Source organism: Arachis duranensis, chromosome 5 (genome assembly GCF_000817695.3).
Source record: "Arachis duranensis cultivar V14167 chromosome 5, aradu.V14167.gnm2.J7QH, whole genome shotgun sequence".
Lineage (NCBI taxonomy): Eukaryota > Viridiplantae > Streptophyta > Magnoliopsida > Fabales > Fabaceae > Arachis > Arachis duranensis.
The window spans coordinates 11,562,405-11,578,047 of NC_029776.3; the positions used below are offsets into that span (position 1 = coordinate 11,562,405).

The 15,643-nt window shown below is 28.2% G+C and overlaps 2 protein-coding genes across 3 annotated transcripts in view; one reads left to right on the forward strand and one right to left on the reverse strand.

Annotated features, from left to right (window-relative positions):
* The first annotated feature begins 1,522 nt into the window (after window positions 1-1,522).
* Window positions 1,523-6,946, forward strand: LOC107488052 (zinc finger CCCH domain-containing protein 6). Of its 2 annotated transcripts, XM_016108751.3 has the most exons (5): window positions 1,524-1,939; window positions 4,393-4,599; window positions 4,776-4,900; window positions 4,990-5,786; window positions 5,880-6,944. In XM_016108751.3, exons 1-5 carry the CDS (start codon window positions 1,874-1,876, stop codon window positions 6,263-6,265), a joined length of 1,581 nt encoding a protein of 526 aa, XP_015964237.1. In that variant the 5' UTR covers window positions 1,524-1,873; the 3' UTR covers window positions 6,266-6,944. The 2 variants fall into 2 exon arrangements, with proteins under 2 accessions (XP_015964236.1, XP_015964237.1); XM_016108750.3 differs by having other exon boundaries at window positions 1,523-1,939; window positions 4,990-6,946.
* A 7,289-nt stretch (window positions 6,947-14,235) lies between these two features.
* Window positions 14,236-15,643, reverse strand: part of LOC107488053 (peptidyl-prolyl cis-trans isomerase Pin1) — a 2,830-nt gene continuing 1,422 nt past the window's right edge. Inside the window, exon 2 of the mRNA XM_016108752.3 lies at window positions 14,236-14,679. Coding sequence (XP_015964238.1) covers window positions 14,555-14,679 — 125 coding nt within the window. The 3' untranslated portion in view covers window positions 14,236-14,554. The remainder of the gene's footprint in view (window positions 14,680-15,643) is intronic.

Consider the following 15,643-nt stretch of genomic DNA (forward strand, 5'->3'; position numbering starts at 1 on the left):
TTGGTGATGTTGATGCTAACCCTTATCCTCAAATATGATCTCCTAAGAACACCATCTACTTTTGGATCTTCTACCTCGGCCAGAACCCCTAGCATCTCTCCAATAACGATGCCTGTCTCCTTTTCCATTAGGTCATGTGGGATACCATGCACTTGAATCCAGAATTCCATGAAATCGTGATCCACTTCAAACACCGATTCTCCCTCCCTCCATAATCTGAGGTTGACCATATTTCCCTTGACATTCCAAGGGCCGTTCTGCATAATCTGCAACCCTTTCTTCCTTTCCTTGAAACTGAATAACAGCTTCTTTGATCCAATATCAGTGATAGCCACATCTTGCGGGTTTCCCCATATTCCCAGTAGCGCATTTTTGTAGGCTTTGATATTTATCTCCTTGTCACTTATCACCTTCCCTACTATGTTGAGGCAGTCCCTCTTGTATCCTAACTCACCAGGTTTGTTGAGCTTAATGACCTTTCCTTCAATGCTGTTCATGTTGTGAAATCTAAATAGGATGATTTTCTATTTCAGGTTATCTGCTTTTTTGTGAGGATATGACTAGGTGAATTAAGAGAAGACAGCTCCCTGTTGGAGATGAAAAGAAAGTTCACCGAAGACTCTCCTAATGAGAGAAGAGAAGCTCTCCTAATGAGAGAATGATCAATCTCAAAGGTGGAGCGAGTTGAATCCCTAGTTTGTGCTTTTAATTGTAAGTTTTTACTTGAGGAAAAGCTACATTTAAAATCATAAATTAAAACAGAAACTGACTGGATCAACCACTTCGAAATTCCATTTCAATTTTAAAAATAATTAAAATAACTACTTTAGGTGCATGTACTACGGGGATTAAGTACACCGACTTAAATATGCACGAAATAAAATAAAGCAAATATAATCTTAATTTAAAAATTTTCGAAACATATAAAAGAATAACCATATATATATAATAAAATCAAATACTAATTTATATATATAAACCATTAACTATTATTTATATATCTGTTGTTTCACACTGTGTTTAAACAGAGTTATATAGTTTAACACTTAACAAATCGCGTTATATAATAAATAAATATTGAGTAGTTTTGAACTTTAGATTTTTTTTTCAGTATTTAACTATTTACTATTTTTTAAGAGGAGCGTTAAGAAATTAATAAATTTTAAGATTTGTAGTCATCAATTAGTTATTACTTAATTTTTAAATTTTTTTATTTTTTAATTTTACAGGATTAATTTATCATTAATTTAAATTTTATTTAAAATTTTATGGTTATGATCAACAGTAATTAACCATGAAATCACCCAAATTAATTTTTAGAACTTTAGATTTAAGTCATTTAACTAATCAAAATCAGTTTGTTTGTTTTGAGTTTTGACTAAAATTTGATTTGGAATGATAAATTAAACCAAATTACAGGTAGGTGATTTTTTGAAAAAAGATTTTATATCTTTATGTAGAAATAAATAATTCACACGGTGACCAAACGTCACGTAACAGAATATAAACAAAACCGAGCCTAAATGTCGCATGCTTCTAGGGTTTTCAGTTTCCTTCCCCAGACACCCCCCACCCCTTCCTCTTCCCCTTCCCTCTCCCATTTCTTTATCAACTGTGCTTAGCGCAGAGAGAGAAAACGAGAACCACAACAATCACATCATAAACAGAAAAAAAAAAATCAAAGGAGAAAATCGCTCTTTTTTATTGTTTTTTAACTAGTGTTTTTATTCTCGGTCCTTCTTTGTTCTTCAGATTTGCTTCATCTGATTTAGGAATTTTTCTCGAACACCTTTTCTCCGATTCGATCTGTTTTTTCGTTCTCGAATTTTGGTTTGTGAGAGTTAAAGAGCTGCAAAAATCTCTGAGATTAAATATGAAGCGGGCAAGGAAATCGAAATCGAACAGGGTTTCGTGGGCTCCTGCGTCTAATTTGTGTCAGGTATAACCCCATAGCATTCCTTCATTAATCACTCTTTTAAGAAAGTTTTTATGCTTTCGATTGGTTCTTTTTTGTTTTCCCTCTCTCTCTCTGGTCGCTTATTGATCCTTTTCCTTCAGGGTTCTACGCCAATTCGATCTCTCTCGAATCCTTGTTTATTTATTCTCTCTTAAATTTTAATTTTATTTTCGTAATTGAAGTCTGTAATTTTAATTGACAAAAATAAAATCTGGAAATTTAGTTCATATAAGAAAAATAAATCTGGAAAATTAGTTGATATAAGAAAATATGTGAATTTGGTACAATGAACTTTGTAAAATTGAAAAAAAAAATAAAAGATAATGAGTATATTCATATTGTTGTTAGGTTTATTTAATTTTTCAAACTAAATAAGACTTATACCAATAATCATCAATCAACGTAGAATATTATTATCTTAATGGTCGAAATTTGAAAATTGTCCAATAATAATAATAATAATAATAATAATAATAGAACAAGATGGATCTTAAGATAATTGGTGTGTCGGTGGCAATTTTGTAATCTGCTAAACCTTTGATACATTGAATCGTATCAAGTGCCAGAGTTGGTGGGGCATGCGAGTTTCTATCCGAAGATCTTTATGCGATGCTTTTTTAATGATTATGAATTAAGAAATTAATTAATAAATATGAATAATAATTGATAGATAAGAAGCGTATACAATGTTACATTCATATGAGAAAAGAGGATGGCAACAAAATAAATAAATAATAAAAGAAGGAAAAGGAAATATGCATGTCATATGATTATACAAATCACTTGACTATGAAAATTCACCAGTTATTTTTATGGTAAAAAATTATATCTAAAAATTTATATATAATATAAAGTTAATATCTAAAAATCGTATAATTTTAGGTGGGCACCATCATTGATATATTAATATGACATAAGCTTATTACAGTTTTAGAATAATGAGTATTTCTGAAGTTAATTTGGAAAGTGCTCGGATATTGTACAAAGGATAGAGACTGGAATATAGGACTGTAACATAGATTCGCCTAATGAATTGAAATCAATCCAGCTTTTTATGCATTGGTTGCCAATCCATTAAGATTACCTATAAAAAACTCTTGCATTACCACATAAGTGAAAATGAGATTGAGGATTCATTAAATATTTTCGGTAATAATAAATGATGGACAATTTGCTTTTGTAATTCATTTATTTTTTACAGATTTTTCTAAAAGTTACCAAATTTCCAGACTGTATTGTTTGTTTCCCTGAGTTTTTTTTATCTCACCAATTAAAGCTTGACATGTGAAAAAAAAATGAAGTTCAAATTTACAATAATTTATTTTTAAAAAATAAATATATAACAAATATATTAAAAATTTAAATTTAATAATTTTTTGCTAAAAATTTCTCTAATAATATTAACAAGATTTTGTTAACAAAATTCTTTTTAAAAAATGATATGTAAAGTGATCTCTATATCATCAGGCCACAAACAACAGAAAGGGATTGACAAAAAGGACAAAGGATAACGGTTATACGAAATATGAAGAACAAATAAGTGTTGTAAATAGATTCCATGCTTTTCAAATAGGAACACTGCTAGGACATGTTTGTGAAGTTGCATCATAACAAAAGCTTTTTTCTCAACCATTATGCTAGTGAATCTCGGCATGCAAAAAACTATGTGATTCCTGAACTTCTTGTTGAACTAATTGTCTACTTGTTTTGTATGATTATCTTGTCTCAAGTGGTGGTGCTCCTGATAAATAGTTTTCAGCTTGCATAGTTCATTAATGATGATTTCTAAAACATAGGGAGATATAGCAAGCCTAATTATCCTTAATGAGAAAGAAAAAGCATTGTTTCGGCAAAACTGCTGGTTTCAATTAAGCTAAATTTATATGATTGATATAAGTTTAAGGGTTTATATGCAGTAATATTACAAATTTGGTGGTGAAGTTTATGACTGTGTGGTCTTGGTTAAGTAAATTCTATAACCTCATACTAAATTAGCAAACAAATAAGCCTCTCTCACATGGAACATATTGAGATTGTTCAGGGAGAAATCAAGTAAACTGTTGCAAGTATTTCGGAAAAAAAGTTATAGAAGATTGGCATATGAAATTTTAAGCTTCTGATGCTATTGGCATAACAAGCAAAGAATGAAACTTGCTAGGACATGTATTTTTCTTTTTTAATGAATAGAAAACACGTTTGTTCAAAATGTAGCTGCTGGTGTTTGACACCATCTTTCAGAAGAATAAAAAATAGCATAAAAATCCTGAATTCATTGTAGTTTAAGATGATGTAGGCTACTAAAGCATTCTTGTTATTTCTCTGTTTTCTTGTTGGTTGACTTTAAGGAATATATTGGATGACTGATAAATCCATTTCAGCTTATTTGTGAAGTCTGTTTCTCCTCTTGGACTCTGACACTAGTGTTTACCTGACAGATCAAATTGTTTCTGTCTGACGACTGTCCTTCAAAAGTTGGACTGAAATCTCAAGATCATCTTCAAGCAAAGACATCTTCAATGTTGCCTTCAAGTACTAATGAACATATGGACTTACCTCCTGGATTTGAAGACAATCACTTCTTAAACCAGCCAAAGGTTGAACTCTCTCGCATCTCTCCGATTAAATGGGAGCGCCCTCCTCTGGTAATACTCATCAGCTCTTGATTAATCACACCATGTTGGATCTTTATTATTTCTCTATTGAAAGTTTGAATTATGCTTTGCAACTGTTCCACCCTGTTGCAATATATGTTAAGAGCTCTGGCTTGATTGTTTAAATATCTTTTGATCACAATTTGACTTGTTTCCTTTCTATTCAGTTTGCTTTCAGACATGATTGGCGTGTTGCTGCTGGTGAAGAAAGTAAGGAGAAAATGGATCAAAAGCTAAGAGAAATGAAAGTGCTTGAAGCAGTTTATCCTCGCATTTCTGCCATACCTCCCAGGTAATAAACAGACTGTCACATGTTACAAAGTCCTAGTATTAATTGATTTCCTGTTTTACTAATTTCAGTTTTTTTATTTGGTTGTGTAGCCCTTCTGTTTCTCATGATGTAGACAAGGAAGGTTATGATGATAACCACACTCCTCTCATCCCTATCATTCCCATTGAGGAGGAGGATTCGATGGATATTAATCCTGAAGTGTCAGACGCAAAACTCGCAGATACCCCCACTAAGTTGCTGTCACAAAACTTGCAGCAATATATAGCAGCTGCAACACCTATTAATTCACAATGCAACACCTCTGCTGCTGTTCCCTTATCTGCAGGTGGAAACTCCATGCTGGCAATTTCTCCTGGTTCGGAACCAGATTTAGCTGCAGCCTCAGCTCTGGTAGCAGCAGCCATTTTGAAGAGTAATGAGCAAGGAAACCCAATTGATATGGATCTACTTGTTAAAATATTTAATGACCCAATAATGATAGAGAAATTGGTTAACCAACGGGGAACTGCAACCGCCACCATAACTACCTCTTCAACTACTGGGTTGAAATCTGCTGCTTCTGGGACTACACCCACAAGCACAGTTGGTTTAGTTCCTTCTTCTGCTCCAAAGCAAGCAACTTCCTTAGCCTCCATGTTGATACCTACACTTAATAAGCCAGCAATTCCCCCAGTTCCATTATCTAGTCCTTCCTCTGGTAATTTAGCAACTAGCTCAATTACCCTGCCTCCACAACCAACTACACAATCACCTTCACCTCCACCTCCATCCACTTCTACATTTAATAAGCACAGGTCTGTCAACAATAATGTTCACCATGTAACGAATGGAGCACTTCCCTCTTTAGAACCCCAGCCTCCTCCTCAAGATACAACTCTGTTATCTGGTATAAAGCGCACGTCATCATTACCTTGTGTGAATTCATCCAGTGAATTGAGCACAGTGTCTTTGAATTCAACTGCTGTGAATTTGCATGCAGGTGCAAACCAGGTGCGATCAACGGCTGCCACAGTGGCTTATCAAACAAGTAGCACCGGTTCTTCTTTTGCAGTGAAGGATGCCAACTATTATAAGAACCTTATTAGGCAACATGGTGCAGATAAGCAAGATGGTCAAGAATCACTAATAGGTATCCGTCATAATAATTTCCAAGACTTTAAAATGGTACATAACCTTAAACAAAGGGAAGTGATATTCAAAAACCAGAAACCTTGCATATACTTTAACAGCTCAAGGGGTTGCCGAAATGGTGCAAATTGCCCCTATCAGCATGATATCTCAGCTCAGTGGGGAGCTGGTAATGACCTAGTGGCACAAAATGCAAAAAGAATGAAACTAGGTACAGAAGTTAATGGGAGGATATAATCTAAAGCAGCTTTTCAAATGATTAATAAACACAAAATGAAAAAAAAAAAAAAAAACCCTTTTTCTTGTTTCACCATGTACAGTGAACTTGCACAGACAAAAGGGGGACGGGGGAAGAGTGGAAATTGGGTTATAGTTAGGTTTTATCAGTTTTTGACATTTTTATCTTTTCAATTTCTTTTTTTAAATTTCCTTTGGTGATAGGTTTCTAGAGTTATTTTGGGGAATTCTTCTACATGAACAATGAGAACTTGGACCTTGGGTTGGTAGTTTTTTGTTTGACCGGGTCAGAGGTTTGGGTTTGACAAATTGGTGGTTTCTTTTGTCTTTTGCATTACATTTGCTATGATGGTAAACCCGTTGACTATGTTTCGTGAACGGTAGCCATCTGCCAAGTGCCAACCCAGAACTGATAATGAGATGTAGTTAAACAATTTAAAACTATTAAAATTATAAGTAATTATGGGAAATATGAAAATTCTTAAAGAGTACTAATCTCTTGCATTGAACAAGACTAAATAATTTGATGCCGAAAAATGATATGTATTTTAACAGATAATTAAGAATTTTGGAGATTTTGAATCCTTAATCTTGTATCAATTGAAGAATCTATCCATATAAAATGAACGAGAATAAGAGTTTAATTTTAACTTATAAACCTAAAGGGGATTAATATCAAAATTCGTCCTATCATAATATTTTTTGAGATATAACTGATTTATAATAAAATTTATTAAAAATTTATTTATTCATTTATATTAAAAGCTTTAGTAATAAGAAATTGTTAAAAAGTTAAAATATTTAATCTAAAATTTATTAGGTACTAACTTAGCTATTTACTCTCAAAATGATCGGTGAATAAAGAAAAAAAAAACAACTGAACTAGTCTATGAATCCGGTAACTACTTTTTAACAAGGAGATGGTAAATGAAAAGTTGAAAACATCATTCGATGAAAATGACATCATGTTACACTAGTGTACCAATAGGCAAATAGCACCTATTATATGATTTATTTATTTATCTATTAAATGTTTAAAAATAATAAAAATTGAATTAGTCAATATGACAAATAGCTTATAATTTAGGTTTGCTTTGATAAAATTTTATCTTTTTTAGTAGTTTATCATAGATGTTTTTTGAAAGAGAGTTTTTCAGGACTTATGTTTGGTAAAATTAAATTAAAATTAATTTTTAATAATAATAATAATTGTATTTAGTACAATAGTTTTTTAAATTTTGAAAAGACTATAATGGATATAAACATAAAAAAAAATAAATATTAATTAATAAAATTATATTAAATTTTTTAATTTTAATAAGTGTAAGTAAAGTTTAAAATTTTTTTGTTAAGTGTTTTCAAAATATTTCCAACTTTTTAAATTACAAACACATTATTTTTTTATTTTATCAAAGACGAAATGAAGTGTTTATATTTTTAAAAAACACAAATATTTTTTCAAAAAGTTTTATGAATTCAAGCTTTAATTAAAAAAATTAGGGTTCAATTTTTGAAAAAAATAAAGAGTAAAATATTATTTTTGTTCATAATACCGGAAACAAGTGTTGGAGTTGTCATTAATATTTAAATCGTCCTATTTATATACTTAATGTTTTAAAATCGACTCAATGTTTTCTTGTCGTTAATTCTGTTATAATTTTACTAACCGAGTTGTACACACAAACGTTTTTGTTCACCTTGTCAAGATAACATTTAGCCAATTTTCAAATGCTAGGTATACAAATAACGAATTAAACATTAGAAAAAACTTTAAAATTTAGTCTAAATGTTAAATACAAAAATGATATTTTATTCTTTTAAAAATTCATTATAGGACTAACTAATAATATTTGATTGTATTAGAAATATAATGAATTTGATATTTAAAAAGACTTTTTAGTTCATTTTAAAAATAACAAAGTAACTTTTTAGAATTTATTTAAAAATACTAAAATACCCTCTTATAATTAAAACTTTTAATTGTATTAATAAAAATTATATATTTTAATTTTTTTTAAATAGTTAAAGTGCCTTTTTAGGATTAAATTTTTTTAATTGTAACAGATAAGAATTTTGAATTTGATTTTATAAAAACTGAAGTACCTTTTTAATTAATGGTGGTTTCTTTCATATCCTAACTAATTAAGGGTTAAAATTATCTTTCTTTGTTAGCATCATTCAAGATTAAACATGTGAAAATTTAATGTCATATCATTAATAAGTAAATAAATTATATTTAAACCCAATCATTTATATCTTTTTATACTTTCATCCCCAGATATTAATTAAATTTAAAAGTATATTTTAACTTGTCCTTTTAATCAACTAGCTATAAAAAAAGATTAAAATATCTTTTTGAGTAATATTACAAAAGACTAAAGCATCTTTTTTAATATATTCTTGTATAGAAACATTTTAATTTTAAGGAGTTAGGTGTTATCTTAACCTAAAAGCATATTTTATTCTTTTTTAAAATTGACTACAAAAAGATATTTTAATAATTTTAAAATTAATTAAAAGATATTTTAGTTTTTATGAAATCAAATTTAAAATTTTATTCTGATCCAATTAAAAACTTTAATCCTAAAAGAATATTTTAGTCTTTTTAAAAAAATTAAATTATCTTATTTTTATTAGTAAAGTTAAAAACTTTAATTATAAGAGGTATTTTAATATTTTTAAAATAAATCCTAATAGAATACTTTGTTATTTTAAAATGAACTAAAAAGGTATTTTAGTTTTTTTTTAATGAAACCCATTCTACTTTTAATGCAATCAAACACTATTAATTAGTCCTATAAAAATATTTTATTATTTTAGTCCTTTTTAAAAGAATAAAAAATATTTTTTTATCTTTAACATTTTAAATAAGTCTCATGATTCTAATATTTAAATCATTTTATTTGTGTGCCTAATATTTCAAAATCGATTCAATATTGTTGGAGAAAATCGTCCACACGTGCAACTTCCTTAGTAAAATTTTAATAGAGTTGACAACAATATAAGATAACATTGAGTTATTTTAAAACGCTAGATCAATAATAGGATAATTTAAATGTTAAGAATAAGCATTAAAGATAAAAATAATATTGTATTCTAATTTTTAATAAAAAAAATATTTTTTTATAAATTATATATGACGAAGGATTTTTAGAAAATAAAGTTGTGCTTCTTTCCATATTTCCGTTATATATAGTATATATTATACAGTATAGATGTATTTGTAAAAAGAAATACTTGTATATTTTGATTAGTGATTAATATATAGGTATAACTTTTAAGTAATTATTGTGCTCTTAAATAATTCTTTATTGATATAATTTCTTTTATAAAATCTACATTGGCTCATGGACTTACATTTTAGAAATCATATTTATAAAATTTTATTCTAGCTTCAAGATTTCTTAGGTAATTTTTAGAAAAATAAAAGTTTTACTCTATTTTATTCATGTTATAATATTTTTAGATTTTAATTTTGATGGATGTTAGTGTAAAACTCTTTTATATGTGTATCCAATTATATAATGTCATGTTAATAAAAATAATTATTTTTTATATTCATCATATGAACGGTTATCCAAGAGAATAGTTATGATTGCATGACTGTGTAAAACATTTTACAATGTCAGTACATCAAAATTAAACTCTTATGTTTATTATTTAAAGTTGATATAAAATATGAAAGAAAGTCACTTAAATAAAGACGTTTAAAACGTTTTTTTTAAGATGTTTTTTAATAATTAAAATCTAATATGTATAACTGATTAAATTGTGTTATTTTTGTTAAAATTAGATTAGACAAATTAATTTAACTAAAATATCGATGAACTAAATTTTGAACCGATCTAAATTAATATTTTTTTTATAGAAAATAATTATAATATCTCTATAGTGTGGCTCCTAATATGAAAATAATGTATACAAGCATGCAACAAAATTCAAAATTCATAACAGAAAACTCTAAACGAGTCTATTTTGGCGATAGTGGCTTCTAACATCAGGCTTTGCACCACACCACGTGAGAGAGAAGCGGGCAATGCCCCAAAATTAATAATTTGTATATATAAATCTCTAATTTTTTAGTTTGGCTTCTTCTTAATTTTTAATTTTTTTCTCTTCTTAACTTATATTTTTCATGTTGGTCCTCTCAAACAAATTTTTAACTCCCCCCACAGTGTCTATTGCGTGCAACGTTGTAGAATCCAAAGCAAACGTTATTATTGTCTCTGTGGAATCCATGAAATGAAAGCTTTGGAACACCGATTTTTACGATAGCACATCAACCACATCTAGATCTCCAGAAGGTAGCAGTGCCAACATTGTTCATAATGTTGCCATGCATGCGTCAGGAGTCGGATTTACCAGGCGGCATCAAGCTCTGGTGCACTTATGAAAGCCGTTGGATGAGAAAGAAAACAAGCCAAGTGATTGATCAATCATGTCACTGATTTTTTTCGCCACTGAAAGAAAATTATCCGTCGTTCTTCACAGTTCGAAATACAACTCAATGCGCATGACAAAATAAGTCGGATTTCGTATTACGCTTTAAGCACAATTTTGCTACTAATGAATACTTCCATCTTTAACCAACAATATATATTTTACAGAGAGGTTTAATTAGGTGATGTCTTTGGTGGCTCAACAAACAATGGCTAAGCATGGCTAAAAGGAAAATGCAATGTTTTATTTTTTCTTGTGGGCCTTTGTAGTGATCGAACAAAAACTGAAAATTAATTACCTAAAAGTGACAAACCAAAAAATTTATGCATCATGAACAAAAGAGAAACAAAAATTCTTATAAATTCCTGCTTAAAGAACAATAAAATATCTAAAAAAATAATAAGTTGGGTTAGTCTAGTAAATTAGCTTACTAATTTGCTTAAAGTAGTGTTGATGATTTGAATTTCAACTTGTACAGTAATCTATTAACCAGCAACGAATTCTTAAATAAAGTTTAGTACTGTAACGAATTAGTCATTGACCCGTCAAACTAGGGAGTACCGTGAAAAACAAAAAAATGTCTAAAAAACCAATAAGAAACAATAATAATAATAATAATAGAGAGACATGATGATGAATTTATTTTATTTAAATATTTTATATTTGTAAAATATATATTATGAAAAATTATAAATAAAAAATACAAAAAAGTGTGATTTTATATTAAAAAATTAATTAATATAATTACATACTAATTAATTATGCATTTTTATTTATTTAAGAATAACTTTATCTATTCATAATAAATTTAAATGTTATTAAGATTTATTTTTATATTATTATATTATTTAGATAATTTTTTAAAAATAAATAGATTAGATTATACTAAAAGAGATATACTTTCATTATTTTTGTTATCAATTATTTTAACATATTTTTTTTGGTTTGTTTTATAATTTTGTCTTCTTTCAATATTTTTCCAACATAAGTACCGCTATTGGTTTTGGATAATTGTTTTAAAATAAAGACATGAAATTATATCACAAAGCGGTTTTGTTAAAAAATTAATTAAGAGAAAGCCAATTTGAACTATCTAGTTAAAAAATAGATTAGTTACAAAAAAAACCTCCAGTATTCTAATTTTTAAAATTTTAAAATTAAAAATAAAAGAAGATTGATTTAGTTGGTTTACGATGGAGTTGGTTTCTAGACTTTTTACTTTTTCTATCTCAAATATGTAATATATACTTAATTTATTCCTTTTTAATTAATCATTTTAGTTTTATATTCTTTTAGGGGAGGAGAGGGAGTGGAGGACTACTCAAGAAGGGCCGAATTATGGAAAACAGAAAAAGAGGACATAAATACAATAAAAAATATTAATCATCTAATATGATGAGTTTACATTATATACAAATTAAATATTGGTACATCATTTGATGGTGAAGGAGCATTTCTAGAGACTTCCAAAATTACTACATCCTAACCCATTTTTATTATTTTTGGTTAGTGAAAACTTATATGTATTATCATATAAAATTATTAGTTAAGAATTGTTAGATAATTTTGATATATTTAAAATTTTGAATAAATTATTATCTAATAACTTTTAACTATCAATTTTACATGAAAATAATTGTATGTGAATAATTTTTTTTTTAGTTTTAGGTAATACTTCGAAAAAAATTAAACTATGTAAAAGGAACAAATTGAGTATATACTACACATTTAAGATATTAATGTCTTTGTTTTTAAAATAATTTTTCAAGACCAATAACTATATCTACGTTGAGGAAAAAAAATTAAAAGTGGACAAATTATAAAACAAAACAAAAAGAAAAAAGCTAAAATAATTGATGACAAAAAGCAATGAAGGTATACTTTTTTAATATACTCTAATCTCCTTATTTTTAAATAATTATAATATAATAATATAAAAGATAAATCTTAGTAACATTTAAATTTATTATGAATAGATAAAACTACTCTTAAATGAATGAAAATGCGTAATTAATGAGTATATTTTAAAAATATAATATTTTAAAAAAATAAATTTATCATCTTATATCTCTTTTTTTTTGTGAACCATCTCTTTGTTTTATTATCATAATTTTTTTTTTGGACCTAGATTTTTTATTGTTCTTTAAATGAGAAGTAACATGGAGCGTTTTTGGTCTAATCATTACAAAGTCCAAAAAACAAAAACAATTCTTTGCATTGCATTTCTTTTTTTACCATCAATAATCTATCTCACTTACTAGACTTAATATTTTTCTTAAATGTATGATCAATAAAATTTTTTTTATGTGTCATCTATTAGATAACTGGTCAATCTTTTGACCATATTTAAACTATCTATTGTTGAACCAGCAGAGACTTCACGGTTTAAGTTACTTCAAAATAGCAAGCGTTGATATTCCATGCATAATGCATTCAGCAGTTTTAACTTCATTACGTGCACGTGCGCCCGCGCGGAGGTTAACAAAAAGGAAGAAAAAAAATACTCTATGCAACTAATTGTGATGATTACGGTTACAGATATGGCTAAAAATCATAGTTATCAAAATTGAATTAATTATCGAATCAATTAGGTTATTAAATTATTAGATTATTGGTTTAATCGGTGAGTTACTAGTTAAACTGATTAATTCAATCCTATATAAATAAAAAATAAAAAATAAAAAAAATTAAAATTAAAATTTAAAATACATATTTTTATTAATATTTTAAAAATATTTAATTATTCTAAAATAATATAAAATATAAACAATAAATATTTTGTTAATTTTATTCTATTATAAATATTTTTATTTTGTTTTATATTAAAATAATATTAATAAATATTATATAATTAAAAAAATAAGTGAATTTATAATTATTGTTAAATAAAAATATCATTAGTTTTGAAATAGGTGAGTTTATAACTAAAATTAAAATTAATTAAATAGAAATAAATTATTTGTGATAGCTCAGTGTCCATGAAGGACATCTTTTTTCCTGAAGGCGGAGGTTCGAACCCCATCGGTGCCCATCTCATTCGATTTTCTGGTCCGGTATGATTTTAATAACTACCTAAAAATACTTATTCTTTCACCTAAGAATAATTAGGACACTTACTAAGAAAGTAATAAAAAAAATAGAATAATACAATACATTTAATTTTTTTGTTAACCAATCTAACTAAATTAATCTAACAAAATAAAAATTAATTATAACTATTATTTTAAATTTTATTGTTTAAATTAGTTAAATTTAATTCATAAAAAAAACTTAAAATTTGTAGTATTATTTTAAAAAATATCATTCAAAATCTAAAAATTTTATAAATATATTACATTTGTTAAGAAATTAGAAAATACATATTTGACTGCATATTCATTTGTTACGTGTGGTAACAGTACTTTTACTTCTGTCAAATTGAACATTTTCTGAAGAAATAAAAATAAAAACCTAATAAACTCAGCAAAAAGTTGGTGTGAAAAGAAAAAAACCAAGAATAATTTAACCTAATATTCAAATCCATTCAATCATGCTGAAATTGCAATGGGAATTTTTGTTATAGTATATTATACTTGTACATAATAGATATAGTTCCCGGGCTCTAGCCGTGGAAAAGAGAGTGCAAATGTCATATGTCAGCATTCAACCATTCAAAGTTACGCATACAACTTCCAATTATAGAGAAAACAATAAAGCATCAATCATCCAAGGTCACGGTTATGCCATGTCTAAAATATTCGGTTAAGAAAAATCCAGATGAACAATACTCGCACCAATCTAAAAAAAGATGTAATCTGTTCTCTCCAAGCAGGAGGAGCAACACAAAATTACTCCATGGTCCTGCAGTAATCAACCTGTTCTCATGATTATGTGAACTCCACTGTCAGTATCCACTATGTCGCTTATCTCACCAACTTTCAGAGCGTAAGTTGCTTCTTCAAAAGGCTTCTGCATCTGGCCACGGCCAAAAGGACCTGCTTCCAAGAAATCGATTGATTCTCTCAGATTTGCAAAATTAGATACAAATGCAAATATTGACAGAAGGATCCAAGTCTAAAACATGAAAATAAAAGATGGTCAGGGATGGGGATATGCAATCATGAAAAATTGAAAACAGGTAACAATAACTACCGCATAATACATGCTTGACAAATTTACGCAATTCAAAGATTATTCAATCACAGGCTTTGTAAATTGAATTCTAGCAATATATGTTTTATCGACAGTTAGTCATAATTAACAGCCAAAGAACTACTGCACTGTTGTCATATATAAACTCTTTTAGTCTGTGTTCTGTACAATGACAAGAAATCATATCATGATCACACTTTGTAGAGATTAGAGAACAATAACAACTTAGCTTTGTTCCATTAGGTAGGTTCGATATGCCCCATGTAGAGAGAAGATAGAACATATTACTTTGACAGGTGAAAATCAGACTGATTTTATTCTAAATTCAACACATAAAAGAGTTAAAAAAAGAAGAATTCTCCATTTATGAAAGTCGCTGGAGAGAGACACAAAGGTGAGCTTCTGTATGCGTGTGAATGAAAAACTTTAGAAGTTTAAGTCTGAGGTTCCGTTAAAACATCAACAATCAAACAAGTAAACCATGCCTCTTGCACAGTACTTCAAATTAGTTACAATCAGCTACGAAATTCAAAATAGTTAGACCAATGGCATGACATTTTGAGCTGACTTTAAGGTTTCTCAGTAGTAACCACTAACCACACATGGCAAAAAATTCATACAATGGAATGCCAGAGCCCGCTGTATGCAAGAGTACTCGAAATAAAACGCTCAAGATCAGAAGGGATTCAATTCTCACAGGGGAAGGCTTCGGGTACCACTGGATGCTAAAGACCCCGCAAATCAAGAGCAAGCATTAAGGCAAAAATTAAGGGAGCAAAATAGGAGCATCCACGGTTCATAGAACAT